Genomic DNA, 27,983 nt, shown 5'->3' with positions numbered 1-27,983 from the left:
ATTCTTTATTTGCGTTTTTTAAATCCTTCAGCTCCCTGAGGCAGCTCTGTGACTTTTAGTGCGCGCACCAGCATGCAGGCACAAACATCCATGCTCACCCTCCTCCCGCTCCCCCCCCACCCCGGCAGCGCTCAACGGTTCACCCTAGCCATTAATTGGTCAGCCAGCGTGAAATCGATGTGGGGGGGGGTCCTGATCGCGGGCGGCAGTCAGCATCGCCGTGCCTGACCCGCGAGGTAAAAATCCTGCCCCTTTTCTTGAGGATATGTCTTTTCCAAATCAGGACGCATTTAACTATTTAGGCTGTGAGCATTAAGGAGCCAATTAAATGTTAAAGAAAGAGCAAACTTATTAACCACTAGAGCTGAGCAAAATAACAAGAATGTGACGTCAAACATTCATTCCTCATTGACCTCTGGGTAAGGGGCCCAGCACGTTTCCACTGTACCACTCTGCTGTAGTAGTCTCTTGGTTTTGTTTTTGGAATACCTGGGATACTAGTCTCTTTCTCAGCGCCAAACATTGGTGCAAATTAATTATTCAACACATCCGCCATGTCCTTGTTTTCATACCAGTTTCCAAGGAGGGCCACGTTCCTCCCAACTGCTGTCTTTTCCCTAATTGTAAAAGTTTTGTGCTGGTTTTGAACTCATTGCAAGCCCCTCTTTCTATTCCCTTTGTATTAAAGCTGGGCTCACGGACAGGATCGAGCATCACCCGAGCTGTAATTATTCTGCATTTCCCTGAATTGCCATCTCTGATGTTTTTTTTAAGTTAAGATTTAGTATTCACCAGGTAGTTTCTAACATTGTGCACTGCTGCTGGATCAGTCGTAGGCAGGTAAGCACTGAGCTGAGTGAAGCCAGAGGCAACGTTTCTTAATTTGATTGTGATCATAGGCTCATTAATGAAACAGGCGCCATGCTGACTCAGACAGTATTAACAATCTTCCATCTCCAAGTGGAGCTGCAGCCAGGGTTCACTGGGAAAGATGGGTCAGGAGCTCCGCTTTGGTTGAGGTGGCAGTGGGGCAACCAGCTAAAAGACATCTTTAGGACCGGATCAGTCCTAACACAAGTACTGGACAGCTGGGGCTGGGGTGTGATGTTATAATGGTGCTGATGGCCTTTTCTGAAACACAATCAGAGAGATGGCAGTCGTAGAATAGAATCACAGAAACTTACAGCAAAGAAGGAGACTACTCAGCCCATCATGTCAGTGCTAGCCCTTTGAAAGAGTCCTGATAGCTCTGCAAGTTTTTCCCCTTCATGAATTGAATTCCCTTTTGAAAGTTTTTGTTGAATCTGCTTTTAGTACTTGTTGAGGCAGTGCATTCTAGATCAATGCTCCACAATATACTCCACAAAATAATCTCCTCTTTTGGCCTTTGGTTATTTTATTATCTCTCTGGATGGATAGATTAATGGCCTTCATTATCTATAATTACCTTAGTGCCTCCTTCAAGAGTATTACAAAACCTTGCACACTGGAAGGTTTGTCTTAAATCAGCTCATCTCAGTTTAGTGAGGGGGAAGCCAAACAAGGTTCCTGTAATCTGTAACAAGATTAAGGGTGTGGAGTACTGAGGAAAGTAAATAATTGTGAGATTCAGTGGGAGACAAAGGCCAGTGCCAGGCAAAAGAGTGTTGCAGCAATTGGGAGCCTGAATGTTTGAGGACAGCCCTAACTGGAGGAGCCAACAGGATGTGTTCCAGGCAGTTTTATCACATTATCTCTCATTTTCAACTTCATCACCCAGCCAAGTATCTTCTTTCACCGAGATAAAGCAAAAAACTGCGGATGCTGGAAATCCAAAACAAAAACAGAAACAGAAATACCTGGAAAAACTCAGCAGGTTTGGCAGCATCGGCGGAGAAGAGCACAGTTGATGTTTCGAGTCCTCATGACCCTTCAACAGAACTAAGTAAAAGTAGGAAAGGGGTGAAATATAACCCCCCCTTAAACCAGCTTATATTTCACCCCTTTCCTATTTTTACTTAGTTCTGTTGAAGGGTCATGAGGACTTGAAACATCAACTATACTCTTCTCCGCCGATGCTGCCAAACCTGCTGAGTTTTTCCAGGTATTTCTGTTTCTGTTTTTGTTACCTTCTTTCACCAGCTCCATTTATGACTAACAGCAGACAAAAGCGTTCGAAGAAAAGGGAGAGAGAAGGAATGACCAATTCCATTTTTCTCCTGGAGCTACTTGCCTCAGGAGTGCAGTTTTGGTCTCCACCTTTAAGAAGGATATACCCACATTGGAGGGAGCACAATGAAGTTTCACTAAATTGGTCCCTGGGATGACGGGATTGTCCTATGCTGTGGGGCTGAGTAAACTGGGTTTATATTCTCCGGAGTTTAGAATGAGAGGTGATCTCATTGAAACCTACAAAACTCTGAAGGGGCTTGACAGGGTAGACACTGAGAGATTGTTTCCACTGGCCGGGGAGTCTAAAACACGGGGGCACAGTCTCAGGATAAGGGGCTGATCATTTAGGACTGAGACGAATCACTAAAAGGGGTGTGAATCTTTGGATCCCCAGAGGGTTGTGGGTGCTCCATCGTTGAATATATTTAAGGCTGGACTAGGCAGATTTTTGGTGTCTCAGGGAATCAAAGGACATGGGGAAGGGGTGTGGTGGGAACGTGAAGTTGAAGCCCAGGATCTGCCATGATCGTATTGAATAGTGGAGCAGGCTTGACGGGCAACATGGTTTACGTCTGCTCGTATTTCTTGTGTTTACGTAAGATTAATCTTTCATCTTTAATCTCAAGAGATCCCAGGTCAATTCTGGAGTGTTGACATATCCTGGCCTAGCTGGAAGTCGGTGTTTGGAATCGGGATGTTATACAGGTTAAAGTGTTTCACATTGAGGATGGGCAATGTGTGGGACAGAGTGATGGGCAGATCAGACCTTGTGGGAAGATTTAAAGAAGAGCTGAATAGGCATGCGAGGGAGTGGGCATTTGAGCTGATGGGCTGAATTCATGGGTGTTTGTGGTAAAGTGGGGTGCTATGTACATTTAAGAGAATGTACTTAGTTGATCATTTGACTGTATTGACCAATCGCTACACAGCGCAAGCTTCTTGGGTAACTGGAAGTCTAGAGCTGGAGGTGACTGAAGAAGCACACATGGTGTTCATGCTCTCTTCTTGGTTCCAATAAACTACCAGTTTTTAAAAACAAAAGACTGTGGATGCTGGAAATCCAAAACAAAAACAGAATTACCTGGAAAAACTCGGCAAGTCTGGCAGCATCGGTGGAGAAGAAAAGAGTTAACGTTTTGAGTCCGAATGACTCTTCAGCAGAACTTAGTGAAAATAGAAAAGAGGTGAAATATAAGTTTGTTTTGGGGGGGGGGGTTGTGGGACAAGTAGAACCAGTGATAGGAGGAGATAACCAAAATATGTCATAGACAAAAGGACAAAAAGGTGTTGAAGGTGGTGATATTATCTAAGGAATGTGATAATTAAGAGTAGAAAGCAGGACAAGCAAGGTACAGATAGAACTAATGGGGGTAGGGTGGGGTGAAGGGATTGAAATTCCTTTAGATAATTTCACCACCTTTTGTCTGTGACATCTTTTGGTTATCTCCACCTATCACTGGCTCTACTTGTCCCACCCCCCTTAAACCAACTTATATTTCACCTGTCTTCTATTTTTACTTAGTTCTGCTGAAGGGTCATTCGGACTCGAAACGTCAAATCTTTTCTTCTCCGCCAATGCTGCCAGACCTGCTGAGTTTTTCCAGGATATTCTGTTTTTGTTTTGAACTACCAGTGTTTGTTCGGTTAATCGCTCTCTCTTCCTAAATTGTTTCAAGCACCAATTTATGCGTTAATATCAAGGGTGAAGCTAGCATTCACTGGACAAAGTGAACCAGATAATCAAAAACATAAAACTGGTGATGAGGATAAACTGGATCAATTGATGGCAATCAAGAAAGCCGCTATGTTACTTCACCACTACATTGAAAGCTGTTTGAACGCGCAGTCTCCTTAGTCACTGAGTATGCGGCAGTTTGGGCATCTTGAACCATTTGACTCTGTTATAACCCAGACCCTCCAATGTTATAATCCAGACCACCCCATTGTTATAACCCAGACCCCCCCCAAATGTTACAATCCGACCCCCCCAGTGTTATAACCCAGACCTCCCATTGTTATAACCCAGACCCCCCCCAATGTTACAATCCGACCCCCCCAGTGTTATAACCCAGAGCCCCAGTATTATAACCCAGACCCCCCAATGTTATAACCTAGACCCCCAGTATTATAACCTAGACCCCCTCCCCATTTTATAATTGAGACACGCCCAAATTATAACCCAAACCCCTCAATGTTATAAACCAGTCATCTCCCTTGTTATATCCTAGAACTACTTCAACATTATAACTTTGAGCTCCCCCTGTGTTTGAATTCTAATGCCCCTCTATGTTCTAAGCTGCCTGTTTGTACATTGTAAGATCTCACTAACAACAACGTGGTTCAAATCAGAACGAGAAACATGCCGGAATTGTTACAAAAGTCTGCTTCCATTTTCAGTGACGAGCTTGGAAGGATTCGTGGGCTACAAGTCAAAATCCACGTAGACCCTAATGCAACCCCCAGATTTATCAGAGCCAGACCAGACCCTTGTGCTCTACGGGACAAGGAGCATAATGAGCTTGAGATAAACAGGCTGGAAAAGTTGAGTATCTTACAACCGGAACAATTTTCTGAGTGGCCAGCACCTATAGTACCTGTACTGAAGCCAGACCGAACTGCTCGCTTATGCAGTGACTATAATCACAGAGTGGCCAAACTTGATAGACACCGAATACTGAAGATTGACAAATTATATTCGACATTGGCAGGGGGTATCACACATTCAAAACTCGACATGAACCACGCCTACCAGCAGGTAGAGTTGGAAGAAGGCTCTAGGGAATTCATGACCAATAATACACATCGAGGATTGTATCAATATACTTGACTCCCCTTGGGGTCTCACCGGCGTGTGCTATTTTCCAGCGTACCATGGAAAATCTACTTCAGGGACTGCCCCATGTTGTTGTTTATCTGGATGATGTCGTAGTCACTGGATGAACTGACGAAGAACACTTAGCTAATTTGGAGGAGGTGCTGAAACGCTTCTCACAAGCGGGGGTGCGCTTGAAGTGAGAAAAATGTCTTTTCCAAGCCAAAGAGGTAGTTTGCTTAGGCCATAAGGTCAACGTGCAGGGCCTGCATCCTGAGGGAAAAAAGGCCAAGGCTATTCCCTAGGCACCTGCACCGAGAAACACTACAGCACTAAAGGCCTTCTTAGTTATGATAAACTACAATGGGCGATTTTCCCCAAATCTATCAACTGTACTGGCTCCGTTATGCACATTGCTTAAGAAAAACCACAAATGGATTTGGCAAGCTCCGCACCAGGATGCGTTTCTGAAGGCAAAGCAATTGTTAAGATCATCGCCCCTACTGGTCCACTTTGACCCAAAGAAAGAATTGATTTTAACTTGCGACCCATCCCCTTATGGATGTACTTTCACATCGGATGGTGGATGGCTCCGAATGACCCATTGGATATACATCCCACACACTCAGTGCTGCAGAGCAACAACATGCTCAAATTGAGAAGGAGGGTTTGTCTGTTGTGCTTGGTGTTCGGAAATTTCATCAATACCTCTATGGTCGCCATTTTCACATTATATCCAACCACAAGCCTCTGCTGGGATTTTTTTCGAGAGGATCAGGCATCGCATCTGCTCATATCCAGAGGGGGGCACTGATATTGGCTGCTTACAAACAGACTTTTATTCACTGATCAGGAAGCCAGATCGCACATGCTGACGTGCTGAGCCTCTCCCCCTGCCAGATACCAACGTGAAGGTTCCAAGTCCCCAGGAACTTGGCCGAGTAAATTTTTTTGATTCATCCCCTGTCCAGGCCAAACCAATCCGTGAGTGGACAAGCCGAGATCCATTTTTATCTCACGTCCGGGACCAGGTCTTGAATGGAGGGTCAGGAGAGCCAAAGTCTGGTGACATGAAGCCCTATTTCAATCGCAGATAGCAGCTCACCTGCCAGGATGGCTTATTGCTCTGGGGAGCAAGGGTTATCGTGCCCCCAAGAGGGCAAAGGCCATTACTGGCCGAATTAAATAGCGCTCACCCTGGCGTTAGTAGGGTGAGAATGCTAACGCGCAGCTACTTGTGGTGGTCAGGGATGGACACAGACATCAAAACCCTAGTCAAAAGTTGTCTTCAGTGCCAGCAGGTACAAAAGCTACCCCCCTCCCCCCCTTAGCGCCATTGCACCTCTGGGAATGGCTGGGGCAGCCATAGGTCCATCTCTGCATTGACTACATGGGGCCCTTCTTGGACACAATGTTCCTTTTGCTAATAGACGCTCACTCCAAGTGGATGGATGTCTATGAAGTCCAGTCACCCACATCTACTGCCACCATAGACTGTTTGCAACAGAGCTTTGCAGTGCACGGGTTACCAGAGGTGCTTATGTCAGACAACGGGACTGTATTTACCAGCGAGGAATTCCACATGTTTACAACCCTCAACGGAATAATTCATATCAAAACCTCGCCTTACCACCCCACCTCTAATGGTTTGGCTGAGTGGGTGGTCCAAATTTTTAAGTCCAGGATGTAAAAGCTGGACAGGGATCCATCAGCACCAGGTTGTCCCGGTTCCTGTTCACATGCCGGATGATGCCACACACAACCACCGGTGTGTCTTAATTGGATTAAAATCAGCTAGTGCTTTGATGTATAGTAGTTTGAGATGTTAATTAGATGAATGTAAGGAGTAAAAGGTAAAGTACAATTTGCATTTGTTGAATAAACCATTCAAAAGAATGGGTAAAATCTTGCATCTAGCTGGGAGATGCCAAGCAATGTGTTTATATTACTAATAAAATTGGTGGAATGAAAGGATTATTGTTAGGAGAGGTAAAATTAAAAGCCTAGGATACAATGGAAAATTTACATTCAAAGGGGAAGCTAGGTATAAACAGAAAGGAGTTTGTGTGTGTAAGACAGAGGCATTGAAGACCTAACCAGCCTGTCAGCCTACAACAGTATCTGCAAAGGAACCAAATTACAAGAAACCTCATTTTGAGTTCGTAAGGTCAAATGTACTTTGCCTGGTATCTGTTTAAAGTCTATGGGTTACTGTTGCCTTAGTAGAGATTTACCTGGGATGATTAATTTGGGGAGTTGTTTAAAAGTTATTTTAGTAGTAATTTGCAGACATGTGTACATATTTAATTTGTTGTTAAGTTAATAAATGTTTAAATTAGTTTTATAGAAAAAGCTCTTTGAGGCTTGGTGGTCTTATTCCTAAATTCAGAGTTGCACCTCAAACATACCAATTGAAAATATAGGTTATGATGTTTGTTCAAGTTTCCCTCTGGGATTTAAACAACTCAGCCTTTAACAACTGCTGTGTCATAACTGGAGCTTTAAGAGAATGTAGTTAGTTGACCATGTGACTGTATTGACCAATCACTACACAGCGCAAGCTTCTAGAGCTGGAGGTGATTGAAGAAGCACACGTGGGGCAGAATTTTGCCGTCAGCGAGTAGGGGTGGGGCCTGCTCACCGATGTGTAAAATGACGGAACCCCCGACATCATCCCGGCCCATTTAAATTTTCAGGAAGGCAGGGGCTCTGCAGAATCAGCTGTGGGCCCGCCGACCTGTCCATGTGGTGTAGGTACACCCACAGTGCTGTTAGGAAGAGAGTTCTAGGATCTTGAGCCAGCCACAGTGATGTCAGAATGGCGAGTAACTTGGAGGGGTAATTCCAGGTGTTGGTGTTCCCATTTATCTGCTGACCTTGTCCTTCTAGATGTAGTGGTTGTGGGCTTGGAAGATCCTGTCAAAAACAACAGATAAACATACATTGTTCACAGGCAGATTTGGGGAAACACCTTAAAAGTTTCCATGCCAAATGTTTTTTGACTGTTGAACTGTATTGTCCTGGATTTAAAACAATTCCTTTTCTTTCCAGGAAATCCATCGGAATCCCAAGTTTTTTGTGCAAGGAGCCAGTCGATTCGATCTGTGCCAAGGGAATGTGGGTAAGATCCTGTCATCAGTCATGTTGTTTTTTTGTATTCATTCATTCGTGAGATTTGGGCATTGCTGGTTGGCCAATAGTTATTACCCAGCCCTAATTGCCCTTCTTCAAATTACACCATCTGCTGGGGCAGGATTCAAACCCAAATCCCCCAGTGTTATAACGAAGACCCCCCCAATGTTATAACCCAGACCCCCCCAATGTTACAACCCAGACCCCCCAATGTTATAACCCAGATCCCCCCCCAATGTTATAACCCAGACCCCCCCCAATATTATAACCCAGACCCCGCCAATGTTATAACCCAGATCCCCCCAATGTTACAACCCAGACCCCCCAATGTTATAACCCAGACCCCCCCCAGTGTTATAACCCAGACCCCCCAATGTTATAACCCAGACCCCCCCCCCAATGTTATAACCCAGACCCCACCAATGTTATAACCCAGACCCCCCCCCAATGTTATAACCCAGACCCCACCAATGTTATAACCCAGACCCCCCAATGTTATAACCCAGACCCCCCCAATGTTACAACCCAGACCCCCCCCAATGTTATAACCCAGACCCCCCCCCAGTGTTATAACCCAGACCCCCCCCCAATGTTATAACCCAGACCCCCCCAATGCTATAACCCAGACCCCCCCAATGTTATAACCCAGACCCCCCCCCAGTGTTATAACCCAGACCCCCCCCCAATGTTATAACCCAGACCCCCCCAATGCTATGACCCAGACCCCCCCCCAATGTTATAACCCAGACCCCCCAATGTTATAACCCAGACCCCCCAATGTTATAACCCAGACCCCCCCCCAATGTTATAACCCAGACCCCCCCCCAGTGTTATAACCCAGACCCCCCCCAATGTTATAACCCAGACCCCCCCAATGTTATAACCCAGACCCCCCCCCAATGTTATAACCCAGACCCCCCAATGTTATAACCCAGACCCCCCCAGTGTTATAACCCAGACCCCCCAATGTTATAACCCAGACCCCCCCCCAATGTTATAACCCAAATTCCCCAGTGTTATAACCCAGACCCCCCCAATGTTACAACCCAGACCCCCCAATGTTATAACCCAGACCCCCCCCAATGTTATAACCCAGATTCCCCCAATGTTATAACCCAGACCCCCCAATGTTATAACCCAGAGCCCCCCCAATGTTATAACCCAGACCCCCCAGTGTTATAACCCAGACCCCCCCCAATGTTATAACCCAGACCCCGCCAATGTTATAACCCAGACCCCCCCAGTGTTATAACCCAGACCCCCTCAATGTTATAACCCAGAGCCCGCAATGTTATAACCCAGACCCCCCACCAGTGTTATAACCCAGACCCCCCCAACGTTATAACCCATACCCCCCCAATGTTATAATCCAGACCACCCAATGTTATAACCCAAATCCCCCAGTGTTATAACCCAGAACCCCCCAAATATTATATTCCAGAACCCCCCAATGTTATAACCCAACCCCCTCCCAATGTTATAACCCAAACCCCCCCCATGTTATAACCCAGACCCCCACAATGTTATAACCCAGACTCCCCCAATGTTATATCCCAGACCCCCCCAATGTTATAACCCAGACCCCCCACCAGTGTTACAACTCAGACCCCCCAATGTTATAACCCAGACCCCCCCAATGTTATAACCCAGACCCCACCAATGTTATAACCCAGACCACCCCCCAATGTTATAACCCAGACCCCCCCAGTGTTATAACCCAAACCCCCCAATGTTATAACCCAAACCCCCCAATGTTATAATCCAGACCACCCCAATGTTATTACCCAGACCCCCCCAATGTTACAATCCAGACCCCCGCCAGTGTTATAACCCAGAGCCCCCAATGTTATAACCCAGACACCCCCCCCGGGTGTTATAATCCAGATTCCCCCAATGTTATAACCCAGACCCCCACAATGTTATAACCCAGACTCCCCCAATGTTATATCCCAGACCCCCCCCAAGTGTTATAACCCAGACGCCCCCAATGTTATAACCCAGACCCCCCAATGTTATAACCCAGACGCCCCCAATGTTATAACCCAGACCCCCACAATGTTATAACCCAGACTCCCCCAATGTTATATCCCAGACCCCCCCAATGTTATAACCCAGACGCCCCCAATGTTATAACCCAGACCCCCCCAATGTTATAACCCAGACCCCACCAATGTTATAACCCAGACCACCCCCCAATGTTATAACCCAGAACCCCCCAGTGTTATAACCCAAACCCCCCAATGTTATAACCCAAACCCCCCAATGTTATAACCCAGACGCCCCCAATGTTATAACCCAGACCACCCCCCAGTGTTATAACCCAAACCCCCCAATGTTATAACCCAAACCCCCCAATGTTATAATCCAGACCACCCCAATGTTATTACCCAGACCCCCCCAATGTTACAATCCAGACCCCCCCCAAGGTTATAACCCAGACCCCCCTATGTTATAACTCAGACCCCCCCCTGGTGTTATAATCCAGATCCCCCCAGTGTTATAACCCAGACCCCCCCCAGTGTCATAATCCAGGCCCCCCTATGTTATAACCCAGACCCCCCAGTATTATAACCTAGACCCCCTCCCCATTTTATAATTGAGACATGCCCCATATTATAACCCAAACCCCTCAATGTTATAAACCAGTCATCTCCCTTGTTATATCCTAGAGCTACTTCAACATTATAGCTTTGAGCTCCCCCTGTGTTTGAATCCTAATGCCCCTCTATGTTCTAAGCTGCCTGTTTGTACATTGTAAGATCTCACTAACAACAATGTGGTTCTACATTAACCTCAATTATAGGTGGCCCAGGCTGGACAGATTGGGCTTAATTTTACAACATCACCACCCCAACCCCCCCCCCCCCCCCCCTCCCCCAGCCGCCCCCACCCCCCCCCCCCCCCCCCCCAACCCTGGTGTATTTGATGGTGGGGCGCTTGTAAAATGCAGCGTGTGGCCTTCCCATTGCTTACCTGCCCAGCTGTGACCTGACTCCTATGCTATGGTGGACAGGGAAGGCATTAGATGGCCAATTAATGGCATTAAGGTGCCTGATCTGTCCCTGCCACGATTTTACCCATGGCAGAGGTGGGGGGGCATAGTCTAAGTGGGTAGTCTGGTGGTTTTCACTGCGTGGGCTGCTCTCAGGCAAGAAGAGAGGTACCTACTGTGGGGGGGGTGGGGGTCACCTGTGCCCAAAGGAGGCATCCTCCCCTCAAGGTCATACTGCCCCTTTAAGCCACTCCATCCCCCACACTGGCCTGTCAAACCTGCCCCTCCACCCACCCCTCACCCACCTCAGTGGGGTGTGCCCTGCCGACACCCCGGAGTTACCTTTCAGCCCAGGCTCCGTAACATTCCCTTTGTTCAGGGCCAGCTGGTAGTCCCAGCAGTGGCCTCTGCTCAAAGCTGCCGCAGTTTGGCCACCGGCTCTCGAGCTTGGGACTTCCTCGCCAGCTGGGGTGGAAATCCTGACCTTAAACAACTAATGGTGCCTTCAGTGCAAAATGGCTGCAGGGCAGTGGGCATTTGGGTGGGCACCTGGGGGCTGTGGGAGAAAGTGCACCCTGTAAAATCCAGTGCATTGTGTGTAAGAGTGATCAGGCTGATTCTCTCCTTCCAGGAGACTGCTGGTTTCTAGCTGCATTGGCGTCCCTGACGATGCAGGAGGACCTCTTTGCTCACGTCGTGCCGCAAAATCAAGATTTTCAAATAAATTATTGCGGCATCTTTCACTTTCGGGTCAGTATAAACGGTGATGTGTCTGCTCCTGTAACCCATTGTTGCTATGGTGATGTGTCTGCTCCTGTAAATCACTGTTGCTATGGTGATGAGTCTGCTCCCGTAACCCATTGTTGCTATGGTGATGAGTCTGTTCCTGTAACCCATTGTTGCTATGGTGATGTGTCTGCTCCTGTAACCCATTGTTGCTAGGGTGATGTGTCTGCTCCTATAAATCACTGTTGCTATGGTGATGAGTCTGCTCCTGTAACCCACTGTTGCTTTGGTGATGAGTCTGCTCCTGTAACCCATTGTTGCTATGGTGATGAGTCTGCTCCTGTAACCCATTGTTGCTATGGTGATGGGTCTGTTCCTGTAACCCATTGTTGCTATGGTGATGTGTCTGCTCCTGTAAATCACTGTTGCTTTGGTGATGAGTCTGTTCCTGTAATCCACTGTTGCTATGGTGATGAGTCTGCCCCTGTAACCCATTGTTTACGGTGATGAGTCTGCTCCTGTAACCCATTGTTGCTATGGTGATGTGTCTGCTCCTGTAACCCATTGTTGCTATGGTGATGAGTCTGCTCCTGTAACCCATTGTTGCTATGGTGATGAGTCTGCTCCTGTAACCCATTGTTGCTATGGTGATGAGTCTGCTCCTGTAACCCATTGTTGCTATGGTGATGTGTCTGCTCCTGTAACCCACTGTTGCTTTGGTGATAAGTCTGCTCCTGTAACCCATTGTTGCTATGGTGATGAGTCTGCTCCTGTAATCCACTGTTGCTATGGTGATGAGTCTGCCCCTGTAACCCATTGTTTACGGTGATGAGTCTGCTCCTGTAACCCATTGTTTACGGTGATGTGTCTGCTCCTGTAACCCACTGTTGCTATAGTGATGAGTCAGCTCCTGTAACCAATTGTTTACGGTGATGAGTCTGCTCCTGTAACCCATTGTTGCTATGGTGATGTGTCTGCTCCTGTAACCCACTGTTGCTATGGTGATGAGTCTGCTCCTGTAACCCATTGTTGCTATGGTGATGTGTCTGCTCCTGTAACCCATTGTTTACGGTGATGTGTCTGCTCCTGTAACCCATTGTTGCTATGGTGATGTGTCTGCTCCTGTAACCCACTGTTGCTATGGTGATGAGTCTGCTCCTGTAACCCATTGTTGCTATGGTGATGAGTCTGCTCCTGTAATCCACTGTTGCTATGGTGATGAGTCTGGTCCTGTACCCCATTGTTCACGGTGATGTGTCTGCTCCTGTAACCCATTGTTTACGGTGATGTGTCTGCTCCTGTACCCCATTGTTGCTATGGTGATGTGTCTGCTCCTGTACGCCATTGTTTACAGTGATGTGTCTGCTCCTGTACCCCATTGTTGCTATGGTGATGTGTCTGCTCCTGTAACCCATTGTTGCTATGGTGATGTGTCTGCTCCTGTTAACCCATTGTTGCTATGGTGATGTGTCTGTTCCTGTAACCCATTGTTGCTATGGCGATGTGTCTGCTCCTGTAAATCATTGTTGCTATGGTGATGTGTCTGCTCCTGTAACCCATTGTTTACGGTGATGTGTCTGCTCCTGTAACCCATTGTTTACATTGATGTGTCTGCTCCTGTATCCCATTGTTTACATTGATGTGTCTGCTCCGGTACCCCATTGTTGCTCTGGTGATGTGTCTGATATGCTCTGAATGTTACTGTACTCCTCAAACTCCAGGGTTACAAACACAAGAAAAAGAAATGTTGCCCTCAGTCTCAGGCTCTGTGTCGGTTTAGCAATCTGCTCTAAATTAGGGTTAAATGTTACAATGCTATCAGGCCTTTCCAAAGTACAGGGATATTAGAAGCTGGGGGTGGAGATGATGGAGTGACAGAATGCAAGGTATGGAGAACAGTGAAGAATGGAGGAAAAGCAGAGCCATTACAATTTTCAGCCTCTGTGGGAAATGCAGTCATGATCAGTTTAAGTAAGGCAGACCAAAGCACTAAGATGGAGCAGGATCTTAAAAAATTCTTTTCAGGGATGTAATAGCCTTGAACTGAGTGATGTGCCACACCATTTCACAGGACAGTTTAGAGTCGACCATATTCTGTGGATCTGGAGTCACATGTAGTACAGACTGGGTAAGGACAGCAGATTTCCTTAGAGGACCACATGGGTTTTTTTACATCAATCAGTAATATTTTGGTGGTCACCCTTACTGAGACTAGCTTGTTATTCCCGATTTATTAAACGAGTTTAAATTCCAACAGCTGCCATGGTGGGATTTGAACCTCTAACCCCCTGACATTAACCTGGGACACTGGGTTATTTGTCTGCATTACCAACCCCTGCCCCCCCTGACATTAACCTGGGTCACAGGGTTATTTGTCTGCATTACCAAACCCTGCACCCCCCTGACATTAACTGGGTCTCTGGGTTATTTGTCTGCATTACCAACCCCTGCCCCACCTGGTATTACCCTGCGTCACTGGGTAATTAGTCTGCATCACTAACCCCTGTCCCTCTGACATTAACCTGGGTCACTGGGTTATTAGTCTGCATTACCAACCCCTGCCCCCCATTACATTAACTTGGGTGATTGGGTTATTAGTCTGCACTACCAACCCCTGCCCCCCCTGACATTAACCTGAGTCACTGGGTTATTTGTCGGCATTACCAACCCCTGCCCCCCCTGACATTAACCTGGGTGACTGGGTTATTTGTCTGCATCACTAACCCCTGTCCCTCTGACATTAACCTGGGTCACTGGGTTATTAGTCTGCATCACCAACCCCTGTCCCTCTGACATTAACCTGGGTCACTGGGTTATTAGTCTGCATCACCAACCCCTGTCCCACCAACATTAACCTGTGTCACAGGGTTATTAGTCTGCATTACCAACCCCTGCGCCCCCTGACATTAACCTGGGTCACTGGGTTATTAGTCTGCATTACCAACCCCTGCCCCCCGTGATATTAACCTGTGTCACTGGGTTATTAGTCTGCATTACCAACCCCCGCTCCCCTGACATTAACCTGCGTCACTGGCTTATTAGTCTGCATTACAAAACTCTGCCCCACCTGGTATTAACCTGCGTCACTGGGTTATTAGTCTGCATTACCAACCCCTTCCCCCTCTGACATTAACCTGGGTCACTGGGTTATTAGTCTGCATTACCAACCCTTGCCCCCCCTGACATTAACCTGGGTGACTGGGTTATTAGTCTGCATTACCAACCCCTGTCCCTCTGACATTAACCTGGGTCACTGGGTTATTAGTCTGCATTACCAACCCCTGCCCCCCCTGACATTAACCTGCGGCACTGGATTATTAGTCTGCATTACCAAACCCTGCCCCATCTGGTATTAACCTGCGTCACTGGGTTATTTGTCGGCATTACCAACCCCTGCCCCCCCTGACATTAACCTGGGTGACTGGGTTATTTGTCTGCATCACTAACCCCTGTCCGTCTGACATTAACCTGGGTCACTGGGTTATTATTCTGCATTACCAACCCCTGTCACTCTGACATTAACCTGGGTGACTGGGTTATTAGTCTGCATTACCAACCCCTGCCCCCCCCGACATTAACCTGGGTGACTGGGTTATTAGTATGCATTAGCAACCCCTGCACCCCCTGACAGTAACCTGGGTCACTGGGTTATTAGTCTGCATTACCAACCCCTGCACCCCCTGACACTAACCTGGGTGACTGGGTTATTAGTCTGCATTACCAACCCTTGCCCCCCCTGACATTAACCTGGGTGACTGGGTTATTAGTCTGCATTACCAACCCCTGTCCCTCTGACATTAACCTGGGTCACTGGGTTATTAGTCTGCATTACCAACCCCTGCCCCCCCTGACATTAACCTGCGGCACTGGATTATTAGTCTGCATTACCAAACCCTGCCCCATCTGGTATTAACCTGCGTCACTGGGTTATTTGTCGGCATTACCAACCCCTGCCCCCCCTGACATTAACCTGGGTGACTGGGTTATTTGTCTGCATCACTAACCCCTGTCCGTCTGACATTAACCTGGGTCACTGGGTTATTATTCTGCATTACCAACCCCTGTCACTCTGACATTAACCTGGGTGACTGGGTTATTAGTCTGCATTACCAACCCCTGCACCCCCTGACACTAACCTGGGTGACTGGGTTATTAGTCTGCATTACCAACCCTTGCCCCCCCTGACATTAACCTGGGTGACTGGGTTATTAGTCTGCATTACCAACCCCTGTCCCTCTGACATTAACCTGGGTCACTGGGTTATTAGTCTGCATTACCAACCCCTGCCCGCCCTGACATTAACCTGGGTGACTGGGTTATTTGTCTGCATCACTAACCCCTGTCCGTCTGACATTAACCTGCGTCACTGGGTAATTAGTCTGCATTACCAACCCCTGTCCCTCTGACATTAACCTGGGTCACTGGGTTATTAGTCTGCATTACCAACCCCTGCCCCCCATTACATTAACCTGGGTCACTGGGTTATTAGTCTGCACTACCAACCCCTGCCCCCCCTGACATTAACCGGCGTCACTGGGTTATTTGTCTGCATTACCAACCCCTGCCCCCCCTGACATTAACCTGGGTGACTGGGTTATTTGTCTGCATCACTAACGCCTGTCCCTCTGACATTAACCTGCGTCACTGGGTTATTAGTCTGCATTACCAACCCCTGTCCCTCTGACATTAACCTGGGTCACTGGGTTATTAGTCTGCATCACCAACGCCTGCCCCCACTGACATTAACCTGGGTCACTGGGTTATTAGTCTGCATCACCAACCCCTGCCCCACCTAACATTAACCTGTGTCACAGGGTTATTAGTCTGCATTACCAACCCCTGCGCCCCCTGACATTAACCTGGGTCACTGGGTTATTAACAACACAAAAACAGAATTACCTGGAAAAACTCAGCAGGTCTGGCAGCATCGGCGGAGAAGAAAAGAGTTGACGTTTCGAGTCTTCATGACCCTTCGACAGAACTTGCGTTCGAGTCCAAGAAAGAGTTGAAATATAAGCTGGTTTAAGGTGTGTGTGTGGGGGGCGGAGAGATAGAGAGACAAAGAGGTGGAGGGGGGGTGGGGGTGTGTGGTTGTAGGGACAAACAAGCAGTGATAGAAGCAGATCATCAAAAGATGTCAACGACAATAGTACAATAGAACACATAGGTGTTAAAATTAAAGTTGGTGATATTATCTAAACGAATGTGCTAATTAAGAATGGATGGTAGGGCACTCAAGGTATAGCTCTAGTGGGTTTTTTTTTTATTTTATATATAATGGAAATAGGTGGGAAAAGGAAAATCTTTATAATTTATTGGAAAAAAAAGGGAGGGGGAAACAGAAAGGGGGTGGGGATGGGGGAGGGAGCTTACGACCTAAAGTTGTTGAATTCAATATTCAGTCCAGAAGGCTGTAAAGTCCCTAGTCGGAAGATGAGGTGTTGTTCCTTCAGTTTGCGTTGGGCTTCACTGGAACAATGCAGCAAGCCAAGGACAGACATGTGGGCAAGAGAGCAGGGTGGAGTGTTAAAATGGCAAGCGACAGGGAGGTTTGGGTCATTCTTGCGGACAGACCGCAGGTGTTCTGCAAAGCGGTCGCCCAGTTTACGTTTGGTCTCTCCAATGTAGAGGAGACCACATTGGGAGCAACGGATGCAGTAGAGTAAGTTGGGGGAAATGCAAGTGAAATGCTGCTTCACTTGAAAGGAGTGTTTGGGTCCTTGGACGGTGAGGAGAGAGGAAGTGAAGGGGCAGGTATTGCATTTTTTGCGTGGGCATGGGGTGGTGCCATAGGAGGGGGTTGAGGAGTAGGGGGTGATGGAGGAGTGGACCAGGGTGTCCCGGAGGGAGCGATCCCTACGGAATGCCGATAAGGGGGGTGAAGGGAAGATGTGTTTGGTGGTGGCATCATGCTGGAGTTGGCGGAAATGGCGGAGGATGATCCTTTGAATGCGGAGGCTGGTGGGGTGATAAGTGAGGACAAGGGGGACCCTATCATGTTTCTGGGAGGGAGGAGAAGGCATGAGGGCGGATGCGCGGGAGATGGGCCGGACACGGTTGAGGGCCCTGTCAACGACCGTGGGTGGAAAACCTCGGTTAAGGAAGAAGGAGGACATGTCAGAGGAACTGTTTTTGAATGTAGCATCATCGGAACAGATGCGACGGAGGCGAAGGAATTGAGAGAATGGGATGGAGTCCTTACAGGAAGCAGGGTGTGAGGAGCTGTAGTCGAGATAGCTGTGGGAGTCGGTGGGTTTGTAATGGATATTGGTGGACAGTCTATCACCAGAGATTGAGACAGAGAGGTCAAGGAAGGGAAGGGAAGTGTCAGAGATGGACCACGTGAAAATGATGGAGGGGTGGAGATCGGAAGCAAAATTAATAAATTTTTCCAAGTCCTGACGAGAGCATGAAGCGGCACCGAAGTAATCATCGATGTACCGGAGAAAGAGTTGTGGAAGGGGGCCGGAGTAGGACTGCAACAAGGAATGTTCCACATACCCCATAAAGAGACAGGCATAGCTGGGGCCCATGCGGGTACCCATAGCCACACCTTTTATTTGGAGGAAGTGAGAGGAGTTGAAGGAGAAATTGTTCAGTGTGAGAACAAGTTCAGCCAGACGGAGGAGAGTAGTGGTGGATGGGGATTGTTCGGGCCTCTGTTTGAGGAAGAAGCTAAGGGCCCTCAGACCATCCTGGTGGGGGATGGAGGTGTAGAGGGATTGGACGTCCATGGTGAAGAGTAAGCGGTTGGGGCCAGGGAACTGGAAATTGTTGATGTGACGTAAGGTGTCAGAGGAATCACGGATGTAGGTGGGACGGGACTGGACAAGGGGAGAGAGAAGGGAGTCAAGATAACGAGAAATGAGTTCTGTGGGGCAGGAGCAAGCTGAGACGATCGGTCTACCGGGGCAGTTCTGTTTGTGGATCTTGGGTAGGAGATAGAAGCGGGCCGTCCGAGGTTGGGCGACTATCAGGTTGGAAGCTGTGGGAGGGAGATCCCCAGAGGAGATGAGGTCAGTGACAGTCCTGGAAACAATGGCTTGATGTTCAGTGGTGGGGTCATGGTCCAGGGAGAGGTAGGAGGAAGTGTCTGCGAGTTGACGCTCAGCCTCCGCGAGGTAGAGGTCAGTGCGCCAGACAATAACAGCACCACCCTTGTCAGCGGGTTTGATGACAATGTCAGGGTTGGACCTGAGAGAATGGAGTGCAGTAAGTTCAGAGAGAGACAGGTTAGAATGGGTGAGAGGAGCAGAGAAATTGAGACGACTAATGTCGCGCCGACAGTTCTCAATGAAAAGATCAAGAGAAGGTAAGAATCCAGAGGGAGGGGTCCAGGTGGAGGGAGAATATTGGAGATAGGTAAAAGGATCCGTTGAACTGGGAGAGGACTCCTGCCCAAAGAAGTAAGCCCGGAGACGAAGACGGCGGAAGAGTTCAGTATCATGCCGAGCCCGAAATTCATTGAGGTGAGGGCGTAAGGGTATGAAACTAAGTCCTTTGCTGAGCACTGAACGTTCAGCATCGGAGAGGGGAAGGTCAGGGGGTATAGTGAATACACGGCTGGGGTTGGGATTGGAAGAAAGGGTGGGGACGGAGGAACAGGCAGGGGTGGGGTGTCCTAGATGGGTGTTGGTGTCGATGAGTTGTTGTAGCTTGCGTTCCTTAGCACTTGAGAGAAAGAGAAAAAGTTTCTTGTTGAGGCGTCGGATGAGCCGAAGGATAAAATGAAACTGGGGTCATGCGCAGCTTTGAAAAAGGGTACGGCGGTGCTGATGGAGGGAGAGGTCGACTGTGTTCATATGGCGGCGCATGGCACTGAGTGTGGATTTCAGAATGTGACGGGAACAGCAGTCCGAGAAACGTTTTATGTCCCGGAGATACCTGTAATCCTGGGTGGGTTCGAAACATGAGGGGTGGAATTTCAGTTGAAATCCACGTCGGGTAAGTCGGAGACGGAGACAGTCACTGAGAAAGGAGATATGGCTGTGAAAGCGGGTTTTAGTAAACACCTTGTCAAACACTAGGAGGGAAATAGAAAGCAAAGAAGGTGAGCAAAACAACAGAGAGATACGGAAATCTTGTCGCAGAGAGGAACAGAACTTCTTCAAGGAGGTAGGCATTTCTTGAAGAGCAGTGGCAGTCAATTAAACACAGAGATAAGAACAAAAAAACTGCGGATGCTGGAAATCCAAAACAAAAACAGAATTACCTGGAAAAACTCAGCAGGTCTGGCAGCATCGGCGGAGAAGAAAAGAGTTGACGTTTCGAGTCTTCATGACCCTTCGACAGAACTTGCGTTCGAGTCCAAGAAAGAGTTGAAATATAAGCTGGTTTAAGGTGTGTGTGTGGGGGGCGGAGAGATAGAGAGACAAAGAGGTGGAGGGGCGGTGGGGGTGTGTGGTTGTAGGGACAAACAAGCAGTGATAGAAGCAGATCATCAAAAGATGTCAACGACAATAGTACAATAGAACCCATAGGTGTTAAAATTAAAGTTGGTGATATTATCTAAACGAATGTGCTAATTAAGAATGGATGGTAGGGCACTCAAGGTATAGCTCTAGTGGGTTTTTTTTTATTTTATATATAATGGAAATAGGTGGGAAAAGGAAAATCTTTATAATTTATTGGAAAAAAAAGGGGAGGGGGAAACAGAAAGGGGGTGGGGATGGGGGAGGGAGCTTACGACCTAAAGTTGTTGAATTCAATATTCAGTCCAGAAGGCTGTAAAGTCCCTAGTCGGAAGATGAGGTGTTGTTCCTCCAGTTTGCGTTGGGCTTCACTGGAACAATGCAGCAAGCCAAGGACAGACATGTGGGCAAGAGAGCAGGGTGGAGTGTTAAAATGGCAAGCGACAGGGAGGTTTGGGTCATTCTTGCGGACAGACCGCAGGTGTTCTGCAAAGCGGTCGCCCAGTTTACGTTTGGTCTCTCCAATGTAGAGGAGACCACATTGGGAGCAACGGATGCAGTAGAGTAAGTTGGGGGAAATGCAAGTGAAATGCTGCTTCACTTGCTGCCCCCCTGACATTAACCTGTGTCACTGGGTTATTAGTCTGCATTACCAACCCCTGCCGCCCCTGACATTAACCTGGGTCACTGGGTTATTAGTCGGTATTACCCACCCCTGCCCCCACTGACATTCTTATTCTTCTTGTTCTTATCACTGGGTTATTAGTCTGCATTACCAACCCCTGCCCCCCGTGATATTAACCTGTGTCACAGGGTTATTAGTCTGCATTACCAACCCCCGCTCCCCTGACATTAACCTGCGTCACTGGCTTATTAGTCTGCATTACCAACCCCTGCCCCCCCCCGATATTAACCTGGGTCACTGGGTTATTAGTCTGCATTACCAACCCCTGCCCCCCCCCCGATATTAACCTGTGTCACTGGGTTATTAGCCTGCATTACCAACCCCTGCCCCCCCCCCGATATTAACCTGTGTCACTGGGTTATTAGCCTGCATTACCAATCCCTGCCCCCCCTGACATTAACCGGGGTCACTGGGATATTAGTCTGCATTACCAAACCACTGCCCCCCCTGACATTAACCTGGGTCACTGGGTTATTAGTCTGCATTAACAACCCCTGCCCCCCCTGACATTAGCCTGGGTGACTGGTTTATTAGTCTGCATTCCAACCCCCGCTCCCCTGACATTAACGTGCGTCACTGGGTTATTAGTCTGCATTACCAACCCCTGCCCCCCCTGATATTAACCTGCGTCACTGGGTTATTAGTCTGCATTACCAACCCCTGCCCCCCATGACATTAACCTGCGTCACTGGGTTATTTGTCTGCATTACCATCCCGTGCCCCCCCTGACATTAATTTGGGTCACTGGGATATTAGTCTGCATTACCAAAACCCTGCCCCCCCTGACATTAACCTGGGTGACTGGGTTATTAGTCTGCTTTAACAACCCCTGCCCCCCCTGACGTTAATCTGGGTGACTAGGTTATTAGTCTGCATTATCAAACCCTGCCCCACCTTGTATTAACCTGCGTCACTGGGTTATTTGTCTGCATTACCAACCCCTGCCCCCCCCTGACATTAACCTGTGTGACTGGGTTATTTGTCTGCATCACTAACCCCTGTCCCTCTGACATTAACCTGCGTCACTGGGTTATTAGTCTGCATTACCAACCCCTGTCCCTCTGACATTAACCTCTGTCACTAGGTTATTAGTCTGCATGACCAACCCCTGCCCCCCTGACATTAACCTGTGTCACTGGGTTATTAGTCTGCATTACCAACCCCTGTCCCTCTGACATTAACCTGGGTCACTGCGTTATTAGTCTGCATTAACAACCCCTGCCCCCCCTGACATTAGCCTGGGTGACTGGTTTATTAGTCTGCATTCCAACCCCCGCTCCCCTGACTTTAACGTGCGTCACTGGGTTATTAGTCTGCATTACCAGCCCCTGCCCCCCCCTGACATTAACCTGTGTCACTGGGTTATTAGTCTGCATTACCAAGCCCTGCCCCCCCTGATATTAACCTGCGTCACTGGGTTATTAGTCTGCATTACCAACCCCTGCCCCCCATGACATTAACCAGCGTCACTGGGTTATTAGTCTGCTTTAACAACCCCTGCCCCCCCTGACATTAATTTGGGTCACTGGGATATTAGTCTGCATTACCAAAACCCTGCCCCCCCTGACATTAACCTGGGTGACTGGGTTATTAGTCTGCTTTAACAACCCCTGCCCCCCCTGACGTTAAGCTGGGTGACTAGGTTATTAGTCTGCATTATCAAACCCTGCCCCACCTTGTATTAACCTGCGTCACTGGGTTATTTGTCTGCATTACCAACCCCTGTCCCTCTGACATTAACCTCTGTCACTAGGTTATTAGTCTGCATGACCAACACCTGCCCCCCTGACATTAACCTGTGTCACTGGGTTATTAGTCTGCATTACCAACCCCTGTCCCTCTGACATTACCCTGTGTCACTGGGTTATTAGCCTGCATTAGCAACCCCTTCCCCCCTGACATTAACCTGGGTCACTGGGTTATTAGTCTGCATTACCAACACCTGCCCCCCCTGACATTAACCTGGGTCACTGGTTTATTAGTCTGCATTACCAACCCCTGTCCCCCCTGGCATTAACCTTGGTCACTGGGTTATTTGTCTGCATCACCAACCCCTGCACCCGCTGACATTAACCTGGGTCACTGGGTTATAAGTCTGCATTACTAACCCCTGCCCCCCCTGACATTAACCTGGGTGACTGGGTTATTAGTCTGCATTACCAAACCCTGCCCCCCTGGCATTAACCTGCGTCACTGGGTTATTAGTCTGCATTGCCAACCCTGCCCCCCCCCGACTTTAACCTGGATCACTGGGTTATTAGTCTGCATTACCAACCACTGCCCCCCTGACATTAACGTGGGTGACTATGCTATTAGTCTGCATTACCAACCCCTGCCACCATGACATTAACCTGGGTGACTGGGTTATTAGTCTGCATTACCAGACCCAGCCCCACCTGGTATTAACCTGCGTCACTGGGTTATTATTCTGCATTACCAACCCCTCTCCCTTTTACATTAACCTGGGTCACTGGGTTATTAGTCTGCATTACCAACCCCTGTCCCCCCTGACATTAACCTGCGTCACTGGGTTATTAGTCTGCATTACCAACCCCTGTCCCTCTGAGATGAACCTGGGTCACTGGGTTATTAGTCTGCATTACAAACCCCTGTCCCTCTGTCATTAACCTGGGTCACTGGGTTATTAGTCTGCATTACCAACCCCTGCCCCCCCTGTCATTAACCTTGGTCACTGGGTTATTAGTCTGCATTACCAAACCCTGCCCCATCTGGTATTAAGCTGCGTCACTGGGTTATTTGTGTGCATTACCAACCCCTGCCCCCCCTGACATTAACCTGGGTGACTGGGTTATTGTCTGCATCACTAACCCCTGTCCCTCTGACATTAACCTGGGTCACTGTGTTTTTAGTCTGCATTACCAAACCCTGTCCCTCTGACATTAACCTGGGTCACTGGGTTATTAGTCTGCATCACCAACCCCTGCCCCCCCCTGACATTAACCTGGGTCACTGGGTTATTAGTCTGCATTACCAACCCCTGCCCCCCCTGACATTAACCTGGGTCACAGGGTTATTAGTCTGCATTACCAACCCCTGTCCCCCCTGACATTAACCTTGGTCACTGGGTTATTTGTCTGCATCACCAACCCCTGCCCCCCTGACATTAACCTGGGTGACTGGGTTATTAGTCTGCATTACCAACCCCTGCCCCCCCTAACATTACCTGGGTCACTGGGTTATTATTCAGCATTACCAACCCCTGCCCCCCCTGACATTACCTGGGTCACTGGGTTATTAGTCTCCATTGCCAACCCCTGCCTCATCTGACATTAACTTGTGTCACTGGGTTATTAGTCTGCATTACGAACCCCTGCCCCCCCTGACACTAACCTGGGTGACTGAGTTATTAGTCTGCATTACCAACCCCTGCCCCCACTGACATTAACCTGCGTCACCGGGTTATCAGTCTGCATTACCAACCCCTGCCCCACCTGACATTAAACTGGGTCACTGGGTTATTAGTCGGTATTACCCACCCCTGCCCCCACTGACATTCTTATTCTTCTTGTTCTTATCACTGGGTTATTAGTCTGCATTACCAACCCCTGCCCCCCGTGATATTAACCTGTGTCACAGGGTTATTAGTCTGCATTACCAACCCCCGCTCCCCTGACATTAACCTGCGTCACTGGCTTATTAGTCTGCATTACCAACCCCTGCCCCCCCCCCCGATATTAACCTGGGTCACTGGGTTATTAGTCTGCATTACCAACCCCTGCCCCCCCTGACATTAACCGGGGTCACTGGGATATTAGTCTGCATTACCAAACCACTGCCCCCCCTGACATTAACCTGGGTCACTGGGTTATTAGTCTGCATTAACAACCCCTGCCCCCCCTGACATTAGCCTGGGTGACTGGTTTATTAGTCTGCATTCCAACCCCCGCTCCCCTGACATTAACGTGCGCCACTGGGTTATTAGTCTGCATTACCAACCCCTGCCCCCCCTGATATTAACCTGCGTCACTGGGTTATTAGTCTGCATTACCAACCCCTGCCCCCCATGACATTAACCTGCGTCACTGGGTTATTTGTCTGCATTACCATCCCGTGCCCCCCCTGACATTAATTTGGGTCACTGGGATATTAATCTGCATTACCAAAACCCTGCCCCCCCTGACATTAACCTGGGTGACTGGGTTATTAGTCTGCTTTAACAACCCCTGCCCCCCCTGACGTTAATCTGGGTGACTAGGTTATTAGTCTGCATTATCAAACCCTGCCCCACCTTGTATTAACCTGCGTCACTGGGTTATTTGTCTGCATTACCAACCCCTGCCCCCCCCTGACATTAACCTGTGTGACTGGGTTATTTGTCTGCATCACTAACCCCTGTCCCTCTGACATTAACCTGCGTCACTGGGTTATTAGTCTGCATTACCAACACCTGTCCCTCTGACATTAACCTCTGTCACTAGGTTATTAGTCTGCATGACCAACCCCTGCCCCTATGACATTAACCTGTGTCACTGGGTTATTAGTCTGCATTACCAACCCCTGTCCCTCTGACATTACCCTGTGTCACTGGGTTATTAGACTGCATGACCAAACCCTGCCCCCCTGACATTAACCTGGGTCACTGGGTTATTAGTCTGCATTACCAACCCCTGCCCCCCCTGACATTAACCTGGGTCACTGGGATATTAGTCTGCATTACCAAACCCCTGCCCCCCCTGACATTAACCTGGGTCACTGCGTTATTAGTCTGCATTAACAACCCCTGCCCCCCCTGACATTAGCCTGGGTGACTGGTTTATTAGTCTGCATTCCAACCCCCGCTCCCCTGACTTTAACGTGCGTCACTGGGTTATTAGTCTGCATTACCAGCCCCTGCCCCCCCCTGACATTAACCTGTGTCACTGGGTTATTAGTCTGCATTACCAAGCCCTGCCCCCCCTGATATTAACCTGCGTCACTGGGTTATTAGTCTGCATTACCAACCCCTGCCCCCCATGACATTAACCAGCGTCACTGGGTTATTAGTCTGCTTTAACAACCCCTGCCCCCCCTGACATTAATTTGGGTCACTGGGATATTAGTCTGCATTACCAAAACCCTGCCCCCCCTGACATTAACCTGGGTGACTGGGTTATTAGTCTGCATTACCAACCCCTGTCCCTCTGACATCAACCTGCGTCACTGGGTTATTAGTCTGCATTACCAACCCCTGTCCCTCTGACATTAACCTCTGTCACTAGGTTATTAGTCTGCATGACCAACCCCTGCCCCCCTGACATTAACCTGTGTCACTGGGTTATTAGTCTGCATTACCAACCCCTGTCCCTCTGACATTACCCTGTGTCACTGGGTTATTAGTCTGCATGACCAAACCCTGCCCCCCTGACATTAACCTGGGTCACTGCGTTATTAGTCTGCATTACCAACCCCTGCCCCCCCTGACATTAACCTGGGTCACAGGGTTATTAGTCTTCATTATCCACCCCTGACCCCCCTGACATTAACCTGGGTCACTGGTTTATTAGTCTGCATTACCAACCCCTGCCCCCCCCGACATTAACGTGCGTCACTGGGTTATTTGTCTGCATCACCAACCCCTGCCTCCCCTGACATTAACCTGTGTGACTGGGTTATTAGGCTGCATTACCAAACCCTGCCCCACCTGGAATTAACCTGCGTCACTGGGTCATTTGTCTGTATTACCCACCCCTTCCCCCCCTGCCATTAACCTGGGTCACTGGGTTATTAGTCTGCATCACCAACCCCTGCCCCCCCCGACATTAACCTGCGTCACTGCGTTATTTGTCTGCATTACCAACCCCTGCCCCCTCTGAAATTAACATGGGTCACTGGGTTATTAATCTGCATTACCAACCCCTGCCCCCCCTGACAGTAACCTGGGTCACTGGGTTATTAGTCTGCCTTACCAATCCCTGCCCCCCCTGACATTAACCTGGGTCACTGGGTTATTAGTCTGAATTAACAACCCCTGCCGCCCCTGACATTAACCTGGGACATTGGGTTATTAGTCTGCATTACAAACCCCTGCCCCCCCTGACATTTACCTGCGTCACAGGGTTATTAGTCTGCATTACCAACCCCTGCCCCCCCTGACATTAACCTGCGTCACTGGGTTATTTGTCTGCATTACCAATCCCTGCACCCCCCTGACATTAATATTGTCTTTGGGTTATTAGTCTGCATTACCAAACCCCTGCCTCCCCTGACATTAACCTGGGTGACTGGTTTATTAGTCTGCATTACCAACCACTGACCCCCCTGACATTAACCTGGGTCACTGGGCTATTAGGCTGCATTACCAAACCCGGCCCCACCTGGTATTAACCTGCGTCACTGGGTAATTATTCTGCATTACCAACCCCTTCCCCCCCGACATTAACCTGGGTCACTTGGTTATTAATCTGCATCACCAACCCCTGCACCCCTGACGTTAACATGGGTGACTGGGTTATTAGTCTGCTTTACCAAACCCCTGCCCCACCTGGTATTAACCTGGGTCACTGGGTTATTAGCCTGCATTAGCAACCCCTTCCCCCCCTGACATTAACCTGGGTCACTGGGTTATTAGTCTGCATTACCAACACCTGCCCCCCCTGACATTAACCTGGGTCACTGGGTTATTAGTCTGCATTACCAACCCCTGTCCCCCCTGGCATTAACATTGGTCACTGGGTTATTTGTCTGCATCACCAACCCCTGCACCCCCTGACATTAACCTGGGTCACTGGGTTATAAGTCTGCATTACTAACCCCTGCCCCCCCTGACATTAACCTGGGTGACTGGGTTATTAGTCTGCATTACCAAACCCTGCCCCCCTGGCATTAACCTGCGTCACTGGGTTATTAGTCTGCATTGCCAACCCTGCCCCCCCCCGACTTTAACCTGGATCACTGGGTTATTAGTCTGCATTACCAACCACTGCCCCCCTGATTTTAACGTGGGTGACTATGCTATTAGTCTGCATTACCAACCCCTGCCACCATGACATTAACCTGGGTGACTGGGTTATTAGTCTGCATTACCAGACCCAGCCCCACCTGGTATTAACCTGCGTCACTGGGTTATTATTCTGC

General features: G+C 48.7%; 1 protein-coding gene across 1 annotated transcript in view; it reads left to right on the top strand.

Annotated features, from left to right (window-relative positions):
- Window positions 1-27,983, top strand: part of LOC121278256 (calpain-9-like) — a 233,754-nt gene that overhangs the window by 5,517 nt on the left and 200,254 nt on the right. The window contains exons 3-4 of the mRNA XM_041188486.1: window positions 8,015-8,084; window positions 11,719-11,837. Coding sequence (XP_041044420.1) covers window positions 8,015-8,084; window positions 11,719-11,837 — 189 coding nt within the window. The remainder of the gene's footprint in view (window positions 1-8,014; window positions 8,085-11,718; window positions 11,838-27,983) is intronic.

The sequence above is a fragment of the Carcharodon carcharias genome, chromosome 5 (genome assembly GCF_017639515.1).
Source record: "Carcharodon carcharias isolate sCarCar2 chromosome 5, sCarCar2.pri, whole genome shotgun sequence".
Lineage (NCBI taxonomy): Eukaryota > Metazoa > Chordata > Chondrichthyes > Lamniformes > Lamnidae > Carcharodon > Carcharodon carcharias.
Note: the sequence above shows the minus strand (reverse complement) of the source record. Positions and strands in the feature narration are given on the sequence as shown.